General features: G+C 32.0%; 2 protein-coding genes across 2 annotated transcripts; both read left to right on the forward strand.

The window, feature by feature from the left end:
• The first annotated feature begins 1,105 nt into the window (after positions 1-1,105).
• LOC143058246 (peptidyl-prolyl cis-trans isomerase FKBP2-like) lies at positions 1,106-4,742 on the forward strand. Its single transcript, XM_076231717.1, has 4 exons — positions 1,106-1,377; positions 2,456-2,616; positions 3,199-3,326; positions 4,467-4,742. The coding sequence occupies exons 1-4, from the start codon at positions 1,145-1,147 to the stop codon at positions 4,671-4,673; spliced, it is 729 nt and encodes a 242-aa protein (XP_076087832.1). The 5' UTR covers positions 1,106-1,144; the 3' UTR covers positions 4,674-4,742.
• An 8,555-nt stretch (positions 4,743-13,297) lies between these two features.
• On the forward strand, positions 13,298-17,362 carry LOC143058650 (uncharacterized). Its single transcript, XM_076232115.1, has 2 exons — positions 13,298-13,388; positions 16,352-17,362. Exon 2 carries the CDS (start codon positions 16,372-16,374, stop codon positions 17,134-17,136), a length of 765 nt encoding a protein of 254 aa, XP_076088230.1. The 5' UTR covers positions 13,298-13,388; positions 16,352-16,371; the 3' UTR covers positions 17,137-17,362.
• The last annotated feature ends 3,674 nt before the right edge of the window (positions 17,363-21,036 follow it).

Genomic DNA, 21,036 nt, shown 5'->3' on the forward strand with positions numbered 1-21,036 from the left:
AGCTAGACATAGCAATCCTTCATATCGTCAGCGTCGTCGGCGTCCACAAATATTCACTCTGTGGTTAAAGTTTTTGAAATTTTAATAACTTTCTTAAACTATCCCAGATTTCTACCGAACTTGGACAGAAGCTTGTTTATGAACATAAAATAATATCCAGAAGTAAATTTTGTAAAAATAAAATCCTGTTTTTCCGTATTTTACTTATAAATGGCCTTAGTTTTTCTTCCAGTAAACATTACATTTAGTCTGCAGTCATAGTTTTTAAAACATTTATTATATTCATAAATTATCCTGGGTTTTTACCAAATTTGGACAGAAGCTTTTTACAACCAAAAGATAGTATAGAGAGGAATATTTTTATTAATTTTTTTCCACAATTTTGTCGAGCCTGCGATTAACAGCAAAGGTAGGCGATACACCTGGTTCCGCGGAACCCTTACGATTGTTTTTGCATATTAAATCAAAACTATAACAGCTATCCATTTTTTTTTAAATTTGGTGTTTACTTCTAGCATTGGCAAACAAATCACGTTTTTTTTGTTATTTATCAAGATAGACTACACACATACATTGGCAAGACGAGACTTAAAAAATTAGTCAATATTGCATAAATCGTCAGTTTACTCCTAACAAGTGTTATTGCACTAATTGTAAACCCTGTTTTATATGTTAGGCAAAAACTATGGTAATTTTTCAATATTCTTTTATATTATGTGCCCAATATCTACTATTCGTTCATATTCTAGCACCCGATTAATTGATTCTTTATTTGTTTGCCCTTTATTACTCTATTCTCTATATCTGCTATCTGTGGTCTATATTCTGTATATTTGACCCATATCCATTCCCTGATTATACCATAGTACTACGTAACGTTCATTTTACTATGTTATATCGCTTTCACACTGCTGCAATGCTTTACTTTGATAAACAAATGTCGTCTTGTAAGAATTACATGTATAACACGAGGTATAATAACTACACGCGATGTAAGATAAGATATCTATTGGCTGGAGGACAAATTTGTCCTGACATGACCGTTGGCCGGACTGTATACGGAAGTCATGTACTTCGAATTGATATTCAATATATAGACAGAATATTTCACTCATTTTTATATTTGACCTCATACAGTAACGAAATGTTCAAACAAGTTCGTAAATTTGTTTTTATTTGCATCGTCTGTTTCGTAGTTTGTTCGGCTGCAAGTAAAGCAAATGGTAACTCTAAGAACAAATCAAAGCGTAAAGAAATGAAAATTGAAACTTTGAAGAAGGTTGAATGCGCAGACGACAAATCAGCACAGTTGGGAAGTGTTGTACATTTTCATTATAAGTTGTCTGTAGAAGGCCACCCAGACATAATAGAGTCCACGTAAGTATTTCTGACTTCTTAAAATTTACATAAAAAATAGGGCCTAGATGGGGTTTAAGGAAAAGGGAATTATAGACAAAAAAGTGCAGAAAAATATTAATGTAGAAAAATTAAAGACTACAGAACAATGATGTGCTAAAATATAAAAAATAGAGAATGAGAAGAATGGGTAAAATAAATGAAAGATAGAGAAAAACGGTATAAAAATTATAAATAAAAAAGACATCTTAACATGAGGGTCTAGATGGGGTATACAGAATAGAGAATAATAGGGACAAAATGACGAAGTAAATGTCGGACAAAATTAAAGAAAAGAGATAATTCGGAGTTAATATATAAAGGTTAGTGAAGATTGTGCAACATAAATTGAAGGATAGAAAAACGGTGTTAACATTAAAAATGGAAATAAAGGATGGACCCCATTCAGAACTTTAAAGATGGTTAGAAGTGAAGTACATGTATGTAGAAACGCTTCCTTGTAAATTGACTAAAACGTTTAAGTATAAGTTACGACCGTTTTCATGTGATGAAAGTCCACTCTTTGGTTTGATTGCTTCTTGGTGTTTTAGACCACTTTCAGCGTTATTGGCCATCTCGTGGCGGTCATGTTATTTTTTTAGTGGATAACCAAAGTACTACATGTCATATTTATTCTGATCATTGATGAAAAATATATTTTCAACTTCAGAGATTCAATGCCTTATTTTCGTGTAAAAGTGTTGATCGAAACGCATCGCATGATCAACGTTTTATAAACAACAATCATAAAATTACGAAATGAAGCATATTGCATGCTTAAAAAATATGCTTAGAAGTCAAATCAAGCCTTAATTTGTTTTAATTCTTTGGTTCATTCTAGAGCAACTATATATCAATTGTTCTAACAATGTAAAGTGTGCTAAGATTCATCCAACCGCGGTTTATGGATATTTTCAACCGAAACTACATGTATATCAGCAGTATATTTTCTTTTCTGAATATGCAAGCTGCAGACCATGTTACTTAATTCAGTATATATCCAAATGTTTTTTTCAATCTTGTCTTTTACCTGTGATTAAAATTTATTTCCTTTTTACAGATACGAAGATGGAAACAATGCTCAAGATAAAGGCGTTGTACATATGCTGACTAAAGGAGTGACACTGAAGGGGCTGGTAAAAGGGATCCCTGGAATGTGTGTGGGAGAAATAAGAAGACTGACGATTCCACCACATATGGCGTTTGGTTCTAAGGGAAATGGTAAGTTAACCAACATAGATTTTTATCTTAGTTTTATTTTTTTATATCAAAATAAGGGATGAGACATCTACTCATCAAAATCCATAAATGATTATGACATACACATTTGTATGTTATTAACAGAGATAAGTAGAGCGAAGTTCCTGATTGGAGACTTTCACGAGAATATAGCTTGATTTAAACTTAGTCATTTTTTTTATCCAAACCTTCTCCATTTAATCCCCATCTTTTGAAAAAACGAAAAAGGTACATAAAGAATGCAGAATAAAATTAGTTAAGAAAAAAAGAACTGTTATCTACAACGGAAAACAGATTAAGAGAACGAAAAGAAAGATTCCGGCAATATTGAATACAATACATTTATTTCCTGTGCCTGAGGGAAACATGAAGATTTGTGTTACATTGAATATATGTACCAGCTGAAGCCCGCCTGCAGGTGCGGAATTTTCTGGCTGTGTAGAAGATCCATTTGTGACATTCGGCTGTTTGCTGCTTTTTTGGTTGGGTTGTTGTCTCTTTGACACATTTGACATTTTCATTCTCAATTCTATTGTCGCTAATATTGATTTATTTGTATTTCAGACCGTTTCCCACCTGGAGCCACTGTGATTTATGAAATAGAGTTACTTGACGCCAAGCCAGCTGATGAAGTTTTACAAAGATTTACACGCGCTGATCTCAATGAAGATGGTGTTTTGGATGTAACAGAGGTAGGTTTTCTATCAGATTTGGTTGGTAAAAATCCTTAAATAAAAAAAAAAAGAAAAGAAAATGTGATTCAGAATCAAATTCAATATGATTGCTAACGATACAAAAAGAAGGTGTGGTATGATTACCAATGAGACAACTCTCAACAAGCCTGTTATATTTGATGCAACCAAGGGGCGGATCCAGTCATTTTCAAAAGAAGGATTCCCAACCCAAGACAAAAAAATAGGGGAAAGGGGTTCCAACTATACAGAATATTTACGCAGTCACTCCGCTGAATAGCTGAAATGTGCCTCTATATCCATTACGAAGAGAAGACGGCATCGAAATTTCGCTCTATAGAAATACATCGTTTGAAGTGTAGGACCTTGGAAGAACTTTATGCAGAAATCCGTCATGAACTTAAGAACAACCGTGATGATTTTAAACTTAAAACTTGCTATACGAATATACTAAATTTTAAATTTTTTTAGTACTTTTTGTAATAGTGTACGTGCCTTTTTCGTACGTTTTTATTAATAAACATCAGTCTAGAGGATTTCAGATGCCGTTTAGTTACTTTTACTTGTCTTGTATGCTGACTTAAACTGGCATTATTTAGTTTTTGGGTGTATTAATTTGTTATTATGTTTTAAACCTATACAACAATTGAGTAAAAATGTGTTAAAAAATTATTAAATCCATTTACATATAGATCGTAGCTTAAATAAAATTGAGAATGGAAATGGGGAATGTGTCAAAGAGACAACAACCCGACCATGCATTGAATAGACAACAGCAGAAGGTCACCAACAGGTCTTCAATGCAGCGGAAAACTCCCGCACCCGGAGGCGTCCTTCAGCTGACCCCTAAACAAATAAATATACTAGTTCAGTGATAATGAACGCCATGTACTAAACTCCAAATTGTACAAAAGAAACTAAAATTAAAAACAAAACAAGACTAACAAAGGCCAGAGGCTCCTGACTTGGGACAGGCGCAAAAATGTTGCGGGGTTAAACATGTTTATGAGATCTCAACCCCCCCCCCCCCCCTCTCTAATACCTCTAGCCAATGTAGAAAAGTAAACGTTAAATGTTGACATGATTTATAAATCGACTTGAACAAAGTTATAATTTTCGTTCTTACATTGTATACTATAGTTGGAAGCTGTAATGAGCATTGCTATGAAGGATGGTAATTTTCCAATGGCAGATGATCCAGCAATAATGGAAGGGATGTTGAATGAACTATTTCAATTCGCCGACAAAAACAAGGATGGCGGCATTAGCACGGATGAGTTTAGGACAATGCTCAAATTACAAAATAATTTAGGTGGTAAAAGAACCAAGTCAAAGCAAGAACTGTAAAACAAAAGAAATCGTCAGTTTATATTTATATTTTGTTATTGTTGAAAATAAAACAATTAAAAAAGATAACGTGTATGTGTTTTTTTACGAATTGAAAGTAATATATTTACTATCTATATTCGTCGCAAATTTAATTTTATGACCGACTATAACATTTTGAAATAGTATCTATGCAAATTCACAGATGTAGGAGTTCTCAAATCTAATATACAACAAGCAGAACCACCGTTTGAATTTCTTAGCAAATTTCGAAATATATCTGAAAAATCATCTCTTTTTATATATCTGGATTTCAAGTTTGATAACAATATCTTGAATTAGTAAAAGGCCTTTGAGTATGCAAAGTTATTTTCAATTAAGTCACTCGAAAATGATTATATCATAACATTTTGGGGTCAAAGTGGGCTTGTATGTACATGTATAATCATTTTGTATCGACGCTATTCATATCCAGAAAAGACATGGGGGATGACAAGAAGCACGTTTGAATTAAGAAAAGCATGAAAAACATGCATGCATGACATTTATGTTTGATTTTTTTACGAAAGAACTTACAATATAAAATTAATCCAAGTTCTAAAGAAAAAAATATGTTTAACTTTCTTTTTTTTTTTTTTTTTTTTTTTTTTTATAAAGTTTTTGGTTCATTAGTTGTTAAATGTACCGCAAGGAGTAACTATCATCGGTAAAGGTAAGGAAATGTAAGAAAGCATTTAAAACCATAAATAAGTCGAAAACCGACATCATTACATGTATCAAAGGAAGAACACCTTTCACAATAGTGAACGAAAACAAATCACACAAATCTATTGAAAAAAATACGAATCATACCAAAACGCGGATGAACTCTTAATTATGCCTAAGAAGAGCATGTAGTTCTTTTTTTTCAAATAATAACGTTCAGTGTTCCTCTTTTTATCTGTAAAATGGTCTGGATGAGGGTCATAAACTTCTTTTTTCTTTGCGTTTTAGAGCATTTTTGTTTTCTTTTTCTTTTATTTGACCCTTATTCTCCATTCTTTATTATTGAGTATTTCCAAATTCCCTATTCCTAATTTTTCGGCCGTTTTTTTTTCTTCCCCTTTTTATTACCATTCATTCTGTATTATTTGCTTATATATTTTCTATATTCTGTTAACTCCATATAGACCCTCATGTAAAAAATCCAGAGATAATTAGCAAACGATAATTTCACAAACGAGGATGGTTCCTGCAATTGTGTTTACGGCAAATAGAAATCGAACATATTCGTGGTCATCTGTAAAAGATATACTAGTATCAAAATAGTCTGAGAAAAAACTCATACAACTATGCAATGCCATACTACTGATTCCTCATGAAATAGGACGTAAGTGTTTATAAAAAAGACTGTCCTGGAGAGTTGTCTCATTGGCAATCAAACCATATCTTCTTTTTTATATCCAACGTACTATAGAAAATACATAATAATCGCCCCTAGCTGTCAGTTTATAACATCTAGTATGCATTATACATACTCCATATACAGTTAATGTCGAATTCTGTAGCATAAGTATGAAAGGATAAAGCTATCTTTTTCGTCTCAAGGTAATTTTCAACCGTGCACTTCTTAATGTCAACTTCTTAAAGTAAGTCAAATTTCAAAGAATAAACTCCATTTGTGGCTATAGTATCCATAGTACCAACTGCAATGCAATAGACGCAATCGACATCGTAATTACTATTGTGAACTATTCGTGAAGGGACGAACTCATCTGAATATCGGACCATGAAGCTAATCGATTTTTGGTAGCCTTTTTGAGCACAAACGGCTTCAAAAAGAATAATGAACGTAAAATACATTGGTACTTGGGGACATCACAATATTTTAAGCTGAAACCCTTTTCCAAAAATCTGTAATTTTTTTTCTTATAATTTCAGGGGATTTGTTTTGCGTTTTTCTGTGGTATATTACTAGTATAGCACAAATATACCGGGAATGACATGTCTTTACTACAAGCATTTGCTGTCATCTCCTAGTTTACTATCCACAGCGGTCACTGACAATACATGTGGAGAGCTGCAATTAAGATTTAAATAAAACAATATATGTTGAGAGCTATCTATATTGTTATATTAAAATCCTTATTTGCAACTGGCAAACTACGATATTTTTTAGAAAGTCCTGCAAATACTCCATAAGTTTTTTTTTTAACCTGCAGAGTGTGTGATATAGAACCTATGTACAACGTCTCTTTTCTAGGTTTGTGTATTCACATACCACCCACATAACCAAATCTGCACTTCTCTTCAGCTATGTGCACGTCAGCCGTGAAAGCCAATTTAAATTTTTTTTAAAAACGTTTCAACAAGAAAAGTTAAAACTCAATAACTGATAAAAATATATGACTACACTATTTGAAGATTGGACGTTTTATTTTCATTTACTAGCACTAGCACTGCTAGAGGACTCGAAGTCACGATATTTGTCATCAGCTCGTAGACGGTTCTTTGGTACCGACACAATGTTTAACATTTTTTTTTTAAAATTTCCCTTTGATAAATTTGAAAAGGTTTCAACTCCATTAGACAAAGTCCTATAGTGAATTTATACATAAAAAATACTGCTGTCGATCGCAAGCTATTTTCATCATCTGCTAAGGGGTCGCAAAAAAAAAAAAAAAAAAAAAAAAAAAAAAAAAAAAAAAAAAAAAACTAAGAGAGGAGGGAGTACATAGTTTTTCATAGTATTTCATAGTTCGTATGGTTTACATGTTTATCAAAAAAGAATCGGCTTGCATTTATTAATTTTGCATTCTAAATCGCACTAAACAGTGGCGGATCCAGAATTTTTCATAAGTGGGGGCCCACTGACTGATCTAAGAGGGGGCCGCTCCAGTCACGCTTCAGTGATTCCCTATAAGCAACCAAATTTTTTTCCAAAAAGGGGGGCCCGGGCCCCATGCCCCCCCCTAAATCCGCCTCTGCTAAACGTATACAATTTTCTTATCCAAAGGACAGTCAAAATTTATGAAAGCATGAAAAAAACAACACCCTTATCCAATTAAAGATGAAATGTCATACAATTCCCGCATGTTGTTTATTTCTGATGCAATATTTTTGAAAATTACAGCATCGTCGGAAAATTCTGATGCAATCTTTCTGTAAATGTCAGCATCTCCGGAAATAAAGGTTATCCGAAGGTCGTGGTAAAAGTGACATTAATAGTGGAACAAATTGGAAATTGCTCGAAATACATAACGTTTGTGTACTAAATGCAACACATCACTTTATTTAAATAGAAGTTCAAAGGCGTGTAATAGAGCAACATCAAAATTGCTTAATCGAGTATTATGTCTGTAAAGCTTCTTTCAAAAGCAGAAGCTTGTATAAAGCACATCAGTTGAAATGTTCGACAAAGGAAAGTGAATGCGATGCTGAAAACAATTATTTATGAAATTGCATAATTTATTTCACATGTTTCATGATATTAAATTGGAGTTACCGGCAAGCAAATATATAGAATTAGAAGATAAAGGACAACAACTTCCAAGCAAGGACCGAAGCTCATAAACTCGGCAATCAAACGTGTTAAACGCAGGACTTCGGGAATGTCCGGAGAGCCGACAACCTTGCTTCGGAAGTTGAAAGGACAAGTGAGTAAATTCTTTGACCGCGTTATTACATGCTATTTGTAAAATAATTTTTTAAAGTATTGATACAACTTGCGAAGGGGATAGGAACATAACATCAAAGCTGTGTCTGTTGCCAAACCTAAATGAATCTAATGTGAAATATCCTTGATTTGTTTTTTAGCTTGTGTATATACCATTTTAAGCAGCCTCGATGACTGTGTGATCTAAGTACTTATTTCTGTAACCAACAGCCAGTCAGCACTAAGGTTAGAATTCCGAATTCTGCTTGTGCGACTGAACTCCAATCTTAATTGACTTGGATAGACAATTTTCTAATCGAAGATTTGTGGTTTTCTTCCGGCACCCCGATTTCATCCACCACTGTAACTGGTCGCAACGAAATAGTTCTTGAAAGTGCGCTTTAATTAAAGTGACGTTAAATGCCAATAATCAATAAACATTTAAATCGCTTACTTTGTATTAAATGTTTTTAATACATGTTTTTAATACAGCCTGCTTTGTATTCTACAATTTCATCTTAAAGCAGTCAACTGTATATTTTTTTTAGCGTGTCCATGCAGGCGGTATGGATGGGATTCACGGAGTAGAGAATAATTGGAAAAAACATGAAGAATAGAGAACAAAGGACTACAAAAATAAAGATTGAAGAAAATGAGGCGCTAAAACAAATGGAGAATAATTGGAAAAAAGTATAAAAAGGAAATGGCATAAAAATTATGGAATACAGAAGTGTAGGACTTTCACCCAGACCCTCATTTGCATTTTGGTAACGAACAGTATCATATTGTATTCCAAAGTAACAGTTCTTCGGATGAATCCGTTACTCTTATTATCTTACCTATCGAATTAGACTATTTACTGGATTTGTAATAAAATTAGCAACACGACGGGTGCCACATGTGGAGCAGAATCTGCGTACCCTCTCGGTACACATGAGATCGCTTCCAGTTTTTGGTGGGTTTTTGTTCCTTAGTCTTAAGTATTCTTTGGTGTGTCTTGTATACTATTATTTGTCTGTTTGTCTCTTTCTTTTCAGCCATGGCGTTGTCAGTTAATTTTCGATCTATGAGCCTCTGGTATCTTATGCCCCTCTTTTATGAAGGAACATATCGCCCGAGCTGTGATTTTTGCCAATGTATATCACTGGAAGCTGTATATTGTTAATGGCTTTATTATGTTCCACTGTTATAGACATATCTTATTTCAGGGTGGCATTCAAAATCTCAAATACACTTTTTTCATGCCAAAGGCATTGCGATATTGTCATATTGTGTATAGCATGAAAAACCCAATTAATTGTTATAAAAAGTAAAGCACACTATAGAACTTAAGATGAATACACTTATCATAGATACCAGGATTGAATCTATTAGAAGGAAGATATTTCTGACTTATAAATTGCTTTCCGATAAGAAAAAGAAAAAAAAGGGGTCACCGGACTCGTTTTCTTAGTACATAATACATGTAATAATTAGGTAAATTCACTGCAAAATATATTATAAAAGTCATTTTATCTGCGTTTCCTCCACTAATATCTGATATATATCCCCTTATTCCCAAAGTTAGGGGAAAAGAAATCAAACAAAAGTATTTTGTTGTAAAAAAAAAAAGAACAGCCGTAAATATATCACTAGTAGAGCACATAATTTTCTATTTTGAAATAAAACGTCTGACGCAAGAATTACAAAGTTTTTTTTAACGTACTTGGATATTTGAATGTTTTGCCCACTTCATTAAAGCTCTAGACCGATTGTTAACTGTTATTCAACCGAAAATGACAGATTAAGGAAGACGACCTTGTATGCTAACCGACCGTGCAATTAAAAAAAAAAAAAAAAAAAAAAAAAAAAAACGACCGTGCGAGGGCTTTATCGCCAGTTAGGGAGCTACCATTTGATTTTTAGGGGGGGAGGGGGAGGGGGGGGGCGGGGGGGGGGGGGGGGGGGCTAGGATGAAATTTGAAAAAAAAATAGGCAGGACAGGAGTTTTGAGTAAAAAAAAAGGCAGGATGAGACAATTGCCAAAAAAAAAAAGTCAGGACGACAATTTAGGTAAAAAAAAGTCAGGATAAACTGAAAAAAAAGCAGGACCAAACAGAGTGAAAAATAAAAAGGCAGGACTGAGATTACAGCTAAAATAAAATGCAGGACAAAATTTTTCATCCTAGCCCCCCATAAAAATCAAATGGTAGCTCCCTTAAGTCGTTAAACACTTACATCATTATGTACGCTAAAAACTTAAGCATAAAACCAAATTGGCTACCCAAACTCGTCAAAACTTATCAAAGAAAGCCAGAAACTTTTTAGTTTATTAAAAAAAAAAGCGTTACAAGAATTAGATTAATGGAAACCAACCATGTATATTTATATAAACTTTAATACCTGCTTTAGATGGATTTGGCTATTTTGTTTAGGTCGTCTTTGGTTAATAGCTCTTCAACTTTTTCGGTCCTTTAAGGGAGTTCACGTCTCAGTGTCAAAGTAATTAACTTTTCAAAACACTAGTTTATATAGATAGGGGGTTATTAAAGGAATCCAAAGAGCAAAAAAAAATATATATAGGTCGCCGTGCTTGTTTTCGAGATATATGCCATTGAAATTTTGGCGGGAAAATATTCTCTCTTGACTTTTCATAGCTTTATCATTGACAAGTTGAAGTTCTCAAAAACTGTTAAAAAGTAATTAAAATTTTATAAGACTTTTACAGATTGCTTATCATTATACATGTAAAAGATTTATAAAAAGAAAAATGGGGGTCTCCGGGCAAATTTTTTCCATGCATTCAAATGGATAAAACCAGAGGATTCCGAAAATCTGTCATAAAAATCCACAACATGACAAGCCAGCTCCCTTAACATCCTTGGCCTCCAAATAATAAGTGTGATCGTTCCTGATGAAGGTATTTATAACGTGTTGTATCCATTTTTGGTAAAAATGGGAATGAATGAACATAAAAGAAATTTATCCATAGTTAACGTGTTCCGCTAGAATTAGACATTATGTTTGTTTTTTCATTGAAATACAGATTTAACAGCAACACATTGAATCTTTTCAGACTCCAGGAAAATTACTTGAATAAATTGCAAGAAATATTCAGTACGTGTTTATGATTCATACAATGTAGTGTGGATTTTTTCTCATGGTTAAAACATTAAAGAGTACATTTACAAAGATCAAACAACCTCTCATTGCCATCTGAACGTTGATTGTTAAATGTACGTTATTGGTAATAGTTTCAAGTTTTACATAAAAAAAGGTTATTGCAAGATATAACTGGTGCAAGATACATCAACCCTGTCGTAATCCATATATGTGTCTTATTGAAATTAAAATAAAATTACGAACATAACTACGATATCCTCATGTACTTATCACTTATAGGAAATTAAAAAGTCATAAAATTAAATACTTATATATTATTTGAACGTGTACAATGATGTATTAAATACAAAAGTTACAAGAAGAAGTGGTCGGAAGGTTTGGATTATTTACACATGTGGAGCAGATCACCCCCAGTTTTTAGTGTGGTTCGTGTTGCTTACCCTTTAGTTTTTTTATGTTGTGTCTTCTGTATTATTATTTGTCTCTTTGGTTTTTTTTAAATTTTTAGCCATGGCGTTGTCAGTTTATTTTCAATCTATGATTTTTGGTGTCCCTCTATTATCTTTCGTCCCTTTTTTATAAACTTGATTATAACCTTTAACTGAATTTTACATTGTTAATTATGATGTAAATTTAAAATCTTATCCTGATATCTTCATATTTTTAACTACTTTCGTTAGGATCTAATTAGTTATCAAAAGTACCAGGATTGTAATTTAGTACGCCAGACGCGCGTTTCGTCTACATAAGACTCATCAGTGACGCTGAAATCGAAATATTGATAAAGCCAAACATGTACAAAGTTGAAGAGCATTGAGGATCCAAAATTCCAAAAAGTTGTGCCAAATACGGCTAAACCACATTACAGCAAACATGACAATTTAGTTATTATGAAAACATGCATTACATTATAAAAACTACAAGGAAAAGAATCAGTGTTTGGCTTATTAATATTTCTAATAGATAAATTGTCACCATAAAATAATAAGCAATTCTTATTGCTAAATATATAGGGACTTAACGTTCATCTTTATTGTTCTATATTAAATAAATGAGAGGTTTATTTTGTTCAAATTTCTGTGAACATTGAAATCAATACTGATTTTTTTAAATCCACACAAACTACAATTTTTAACTAGTATTTATCTGTGAACATTATTACATTTATTGTACAAATTTTCGAAGAAAAACAACTCTCAACAACGTACATAGAAATTAATGCTGTTTTTTTTTTAACCTTAACAAACTACAATTTTAAACTATTCGTATATATCTGTGAACATTATAAACGAAATGAAGTGAAATAATGCTGTTTTAACCTTAACAGACTACAATTTTAAACTATAAGTATATCTGTGAACATTATAATCGAAATGAAGTGAAATAATGCTGTTTTAACATTAGCAGACTACAACTTTAAACTATTCGTATATCTGTGAACATTATAATCGAAATGAAGTGAAATAATGCTGTTTTAACCTTAACAGACTACAATCCTCAACTTTTTATATATCTGCGAAATTTATAACATTTATATATTATACTAACTTTCGTAGAAAAAAACAACCTCGCTCACTAACATATTAATTCAATTAGTTTAAATCTTAAAACAATTGTGAGGGTTATTTGTTATGAAAATGAAGCGGAAAGGTAAAGGAATTTGACAATGTCAAACACCGGAAAATACAATGTCAACATGTTATCCTGTGAACTTTTACAAAATAGTTGTGTAAAGTGAAGTGTTAATTTGATGATGTGGAAAAGATGATGTAGGTTTTGACGAATAGGTGTCAGACATAGCTATCGTGTATTTAATATCACAAAATTTTGATTAAAATAAATGTCCATGCATATTTTTGATAAAACATGTGTTTTGTTACGCAATTAGCTTAATTGCTGAAAATTGCAAATTGCATAAATAGGCAAATGTTCGTTGAAACGATCGCAGTACTTTCCTTGGCTTCCCATTGATACCTTCCTGCCATATAGTTTATACTCAGGTAAGATTTGTGTTTTATGATTTAAGGTGGTATCTAACACTACAGGGAGATAACTCTGTAAAATCAGCTAAATGTTTTAAGGGCATACGATACAGTTACAGGGAAGGTAATGACGTTGCTAACGTAAAATTTATTTTCGCGACGTCAAACTATGACATATCGGGAAAAGATGCATTTTTCGACTGATTTTTATCATTCAAACTGATTTAATTTGAAAACGAGTGCATGGACCCCTATTTTTTAAAACAGCAATTTGTTTCATTTTGCAAGGAGATTATTGTGACCCAAATTTTATAAAACTGTAAATAGCGCATTTTTTAAAATTTTGATAAACATGCAGCAAAAAATGACGTTTTTTCCTCTATTCATGAACATTTGATAAATATAGAGTTATTTCTAAATAAAAATTACATAATTTTCAATGATACTTATAAAATACAGAAATTACCGATTATTTAACAAAAAACAATTGTGTTTATCTTTAAAAGCAAAAAAGTTACGTTGTTCTTTCGAAAAAGAAAATACGGACACAAATCTGAATTTTGAGCAAATATACAAAATTTCGACCTCATTTTACTCAAAAAGTAGCACATGAAGATATATTTTTTATGACATATTTGATTTAATCAGGTAAAAAATAGCCTATATGCAAATTTTCATCAACTTGTAAATACAGGTTCAAAACTGTATCGTATGCCCTTAATTACGTTGTGTTGTTAAGGGAATATCAAGCTTCTCAATAATCAAAATAAGTGTTTTCAAACTGCTATATAACTAGTGTAATTTTTCTGATAAAACGGTTGGTTGAAATTTTTTGAAATTTTTATATTTTTGTTAAAGGGTCAAAGTAAATACTTTGTCAAAATTTTAAGAAAATTAAACAAGCCAAATTAATTTTAGTTAAAGTGTTGGGTACCACCTTAACTGTTAAAAAAAACTTTTGGTTATAATAATGCAATTGCTTATGTCTAACCTGCATGCTATTTATAGCTTAATGTTTAAATTTAATAGGTCATAATATGTTTTGAAGTTGCACAATATTTATTGACATTCCTGCACATTAAGTTATGTTTTATGTAGACGACCTTTTAAAAATATGCAACATCTGTATTTTTATTATTGAGAAAATTGTCTAACACCAAAAACTTAATATGGTATATAAAAAAAAAATTGGGGAAAATTTATCTCATGATAGTCTACTATGACAAAATTTAATATAACGTAAACAACGTATAAAAAAGACAAAACATGCCTTTTCTAAAATGATATGAATTATTTACTCAAATCATAAATTAATCATATAAAGAAAACATTGAAGGCCATCTCTCCTTTAAATACAATTACGCGGAGTGTCTCAAAAAGCAATAAATTAGGCAACATATATATTTAGAAGTGAGAGGACACGTAAAATTTGTTGTAACAAATGTAAGAATACAGTAACTGAAAGCAGTAAATGTATGAAGGAATAGTGTGTTTTCTTTATTTGATAGGATACAATTTCGATGCCCGGTTCTCTATTAGTTCTTTGTGGTTTCATTTTGATAATTTGTGCAATGAAAACTTATTATTATTGTGCGTATGCTTATAATACTTTTAATGAACAAATCGTCGCTGGGCTTCTAAAATGTCGTATATGACTTTTTTGGCTAAAAATACTTTTTGACACCAATGGTCTGGGCGGGAAGAAATCTTTGGTATCACAAAATAGCATGCAGTTAGACCAATCAAAATGTGTGAAATTAGACATATTACAAAATTACCAGTGTCAGTTGTTTGTAAAGTTTGCTTCCAAAATGTGGTATGAAAACTTGAAAATCGTTGTAGAATGGCTTTGGGAAAATAATAATTGTACATTTCTTTATTTCTGTGAAATAATTTAAGTTCTTGGATAATCCAGAAATGTCAACGTTTTTATTTCACTGCTATTTACAAAAATGTTCAAGTTCACATACGACATTTTGGAAGCATGCATTTTGCCAAAATTTTCAAAGCCTGTTTGTGAGAATTTTTTTTCTTGAAAAATTTGTAATTTACAACATTTTAGAAGCCCAGCGACGAAATGTAATGTTCATGCAACTAAAATAGTACTTGATTGGTAAATTGTGTGTTCTCACTACGTGATGGAGGAAATTTGTTGTTCTATCATGATCATAGTCTTTTGTGAAAAACAGCAACAATTTAAAATTTAACTTTGACGCCTGAATCTACAATCAGCGCTTTTCAAATCGGTTTTCGAAATATTGTGACTTCTTATTTTAAAATGTTTACATTGTACGCTGAGTTTTATTAAAACACACGCAGATTTAAAGATGTCTTTGCGTGAATGGAAATTGTGCAAAAATTTACAAGAAAAGAAATTTCAAGTCAATTTCACCTTATAATGTACCATGCCATTCACAGACAAACCTTCTCATTCACTAGCTTAATTGGGTACTTCAAAAAGTATTTTCGACTTTTGCCTGCTATTGATATTTTTGAATTGAGAATGAACCATGTTCTGCTTATTTATTTTTATGCTTTTATATTTCTTAGTTTGTAAAGTGAAAATAACTGCATAAAATTTGCTGCGTCTGAAACGCTTTTCTAGATAAACCTTCCTCAGAAAGAATTTTCATGCAACTGGTGGTAAAGAGAGTAAATAAATACATTACATGGGTATAGTTTTTTAATACAATTTTTCTATTGGTTGTTAATATTATGTTGTCACTGGGTAATACTAGGGATGTGTGGTTATTTGAGCGAAGAATAATTGGAGTAAGTTGAACAAAGTGTAACATTGGGAAAACGTCTAGTTGCTGCGTTACGTTCGAGGTTAAGCAAACCATTGCAACCCTATCTATTTCAAGTCCTTAAATATACGTTTATCAGCATTAAAATTTGATTATTTCTAAGCGAACAGTTGAAAGATTATGCATGCTTGAATTTATATTTTCGTTTGATACCATGTGCTTTTTGTTTTTCAGGTTCCGTCGTATATCAAAACATGGCTTTTATCGTGATTACAGCTGCAGCCATATTGGCTAGCGTAAACGCCGGTATGATGAAAATGATGCCACCACCGATGGACATGATGAAAATGATGCCGATGGAAATGATGGGCGGTATGGGTGGTAAAGGTGGCATGATGGAAATTATGCCAATGAAGCCGATGATGATGGAGATGATGCCCATGAAAATGATGGAAATGATGCCCATGCCAATGATGGAAATGATGAAAATGATGCCAATGATGGAAATGAAAGGTAAAATGATGGAAATGATGAAAATGATGCCAATGATGGAAATGATGGGTAAAAAGATGGAAATGATGAAGATGAAAGAAATGATGGGCATGATGAAAATGAAGGAAATGATGGAGATGAAAGGAAAGATGGAAATGATGCCAAAAATGATGGAAATGATGAAAATGAAGGAAATGATGCCAATGATGGAAATGATGAAAATGAAAGAAATGATGCCAATGAAAATGGAAATGATGCCTAAGATGATGGAAATGATGAAAATGATGCCAATGAAAATGGAAATGATGCCAATGGAAATGATGAAAATGATGCCAATGGGAATGATGAAACCAATGCCAATGGAAATGATGCCAATGAAAATGGAAATGATGCCTAAGATGATGGAAATGATGCCAAAAATGATGCCAATGGAAATGATGAAACCCATGCCAATGCCAATGGAAATGATGAAGCCAATGCCAATGGAAATGATGAAACCAATGCCAATGAAGAAAGGAGTATACTAAAAAAACATTTAAAACTGATGAATATTTACATATTATTTAACTTTAAAGCAGATGTAGATTTAAAATAAATATAGATATCATCCATAACAGAAGGATTTAAACATGGATTTCGAGGGCTTTAGTCTCTTTTTCGTGAAAGAAAAAAAAAGAGACCTTTCTTGGGTAGCAGCTTCCAATGTAGTTATTGCATAGGATTGAATACACGAATAAAGCATGTGTACTCTCATTTTCTTTGTCTGTATATTATTAGCATACCAATACAAATTTAACAATAAAGATTTAAACAAAACCAGTTTTTTCCTCTCAAGATACATATTGCATGGTCTTTTTTTCGTTGTTATGTCTCAAAACAGCAGTCTTATATGATGAATCTATTGGTCTTATTGGCAACAAAATTGAGAAGAGAGAAAAAATGGTGCTTCAATATACAGAATGCAGAAAATTTGGATAATAAATAAAGATTATCGAAGATTATCGAAAATGATGATCAAGACACCTCTCCAACCAACAAAAACTCTCTCAATTTTGCACTATAACTCAAAACATCATCTAAAAGAGGAGTAAAAGATACAAGAGGGACATTCAAACTCAGAAATTGAAAAGAACGCCATGGCTTAAAAAAAAAGACAAACAGACAAACAATTAAACACAAAACACAACATAGAAAAATAAAAAGTAAGCATCAAAACATGTTGGTAATCTCAGGTGCTCCCCAAGGTTAACAGATCCTGCTCCACATGTGGCACCCATCGTTATGCTCATGTTTGTACAAACCCGGTAATAAGTCTTATTCGGTAGGTGACAATCGTGAAAAGTAAACGGGATTGTAGTAACAACATAAATTATGTGTTCGATATCATCTCTGACACGCGGATATTCCATAACGGTCAACCAACGATAAGGTCCGTAAAATTACAAAGGAATTATTTCAGCTTCACTATTTGGATCTCTTGCTTAAACAGCTTCCTGATGGGATAGATGTGGTCAAAACCTACAAGTCCTTAAGACAAAAGTAGGTAGACAGATTTCAACACTAAGAAAACGTATAATTGTGTTGTCTTCCTTGTATTCGGACGTGTTCCTACATCTTTGGCGGATTACCTACCATAGATGAGAGAAAATTAAATGCCTCTAGTTCTTGGTTTTTTTTACTGCCAGAAGTGTCGGTTAGCAAAGAAAAAATACGTCTGTTTTAATTGAATTCGAGAAAAAGGATGTTTTTTTTTCAGTACGTTCATAACGGATTTTGTCTTTCTGTTCATAAACTAGTCGAAGGTACCAGGAAAGCAATTTCAGACAAAACTTGCATCAGTATTATAATACTCGAATCAAATATTTTTTAAAAGCCAAAAAAAGTAAACAGTTGAAGAACATTTAGGACCCATGTTACTGTAATTAATTACAACTTTGCAAATAACCTGAGACATTCGTCATAATCAAATAAATGGGAATAAAGTAGACTAGCTTCTCTGTCTATTTATACTTAATATGTCGCTAACATTTACCGCTAAAAGATAATTGAAGTCTATGATTATTTAATTTGTCGTAGCACAAAACAAGCAACATGCATGATGTTCTGCAAATTTAGTTTAGTTTAAACACATTTAATTATAGTGGATTGGGAAACAAGTTTTGCAACTTATATTAATCCCTTTCCACTTTTGTTCTGCAAATGAGAGATACATTCTACAATATTGAAAAACCTAATTGTGTTGTTCTCTACATGCTAAAATGATGTTCGTGATGTCAAATGTTTTGTGTACTATTTTGTATACTATAAATTGTCTGAATTTTTCGCCATCGTGTGGTTTAGCTTTCTTCAACTTTTCAATGTTTTCTTTTTCTTGCCCATTTTTCTTGTTTAACACTTATGAAATTAACACAATTATATAACGACTCGCCTTAAGGTCTGACATCTTTAAAACATGTTTTCTTATTACAATTTGTATGCTATACTGTAAAATTCACAAAAAAAATTTCTTTGCTAGTTAGTACCTATAATAAGTATTGTCAATTACCTTAGCCGTATTTGGCACAACTTTTTGGAATTTTGGATCCTCAATGCTCTTCAACTTTGTACTTGTTTGGCTTTACAACTATTTTGATATGAGCTTCACTGATGAGTTTCATGTAGACGAAACGCACGTCTAGCGTACTAAATTATAATCCTGGTACCTTTGAAAACTACTATGTCTGCAATTTACCATACACTATATAAAGTAGATTTATTTTCACGAAACGATACAATAACTACCAAATAAATCTTAATGAAGTGAGGCCTCATCCGTGGACATGATATGTAGGTGTACATTTAAATTATATATAAGATTATGATCTGGAGTAAACTCACCAAGAAGATATATATCAACCAGAGAACAGATGACGTACATCATATTAACTATAGATCACTTGTAAGCAATCAATAATGAGCAAAACTCATAACTGAAAGTAAGGTTTACAAGGCACTGATTTAACAAAAATTTAAACAATTCAAACGAGAATTCAACGACCTGCTTACAGAAACCATAAAGGAAAAATTAATATAAGGGACGGCAACCAATTACAACCTCTAGTTATAGGTTTACTATTTTGTAGAGGGTTCATCTCTACGCAAAGCTGAGACAGTTGTGTAATAGTGAATCATATAGATTGGAAAATTATTTCGAGAAAGACTTATCGTTTATTGGTGTAGTTCATAGGTGTTTCATGTTGTCGTGTGTTATAAAGATTGACCCGTTTGTTTTCCGATTTGAATTGTTTTCCATGATTTAGTCATTTTGAGGCCCTTTATAGTTTGTTGTTCGGAGTGAATCAAGGCACCGTGTTAAATACCGTACATTGACCAAGAATTGTTTTTTTTTAATACTTAGCGACTTGGATGGAGAGTTGGCACTCATACCACATCTTCTCATTTATATTGTATCATTCAATCGATAAAAAACAGAAACAAAATACAAAAAACAACCAACAACTGGTAATAAAAAAAACTTTAGACACAACATAGAACATTTAAAATACCATCATGCATGTTTAAGTTTTGAAGAACTAGTTAATTGCTTATAAAGCTAATATTGAAATCATGTTTCCTGGACTAAAACGAGCTATCTTTTTATAACAAAGCATGCACCGATGTGTAAAAGTACATTATACAATCTTTGATATAAGTATGAGACCTAGTGAAAAACAGTGAAGAAATAGTTGTAGAATACTCACAAGAAGCTGCTACTAAAGACGATTTCTCTGTATTTGTTTGGTTGTATTTTAGGAAGAAAATAGACAGTAGAGACAGTCATTTGAATTGAAAAAAAAACCTTTATTAATTTCGTGATGTTTCGGAGATGTGGTTAACGATATGTTTTTAATATATGATTCTCTGTGGAGATCGCATACATTAATGGAAACAATGGTTGAAATATTTATATGTTTTCATAATTTCATTACTACTAGTATTTAATACTTCATGGCCGATATTACCAATTCAATTCAATTCAAATCTTTATTATTATTACACTTCATTACATAGAATGTAACAAATCATTACAAAATGAAAACAACATGAGCAAACAATATAAACAATGATAAACAAGATTATAAATATGTATACATCAGACCTGTCATCAAATATAAGGTTTTGTTTTATCTGCTACAAGAATTACTATGAAAATCGCACGTGTACAATTTCTTGGTATTTTCATTTGTACATGAAGATACTAGTAATTAATTTATTGTTCATTCCTCAGTCGCTATCCCCTCTGTTAGAACTGTATTGCTCCTCTAAAATTTGATTCAACTTAGTATTGAAATGCTTACTTTATTCAAACTTATAAATTAATCATATTATTGATATTTTGCATTTAACAATGCATATTTTTTTTAGAAAATACATCAAAACATTTGATT

The sequence above is a fragment of the Mytilus galloprovincialis genome, chromosome 14 (genome assembly GCF_965363235.1).
Source record: "Mytilus galloprovincialis chromosome 14, xbMytGall1.hap1.1, whole genome shotgun sequence".
NCBI classification, from domain to species: Eukaryota; Metazoa; Mollusca; class Bivalvia; order Mytilida; family Mytilidae; genus Mytilus; species Mytilus galloprovincialis.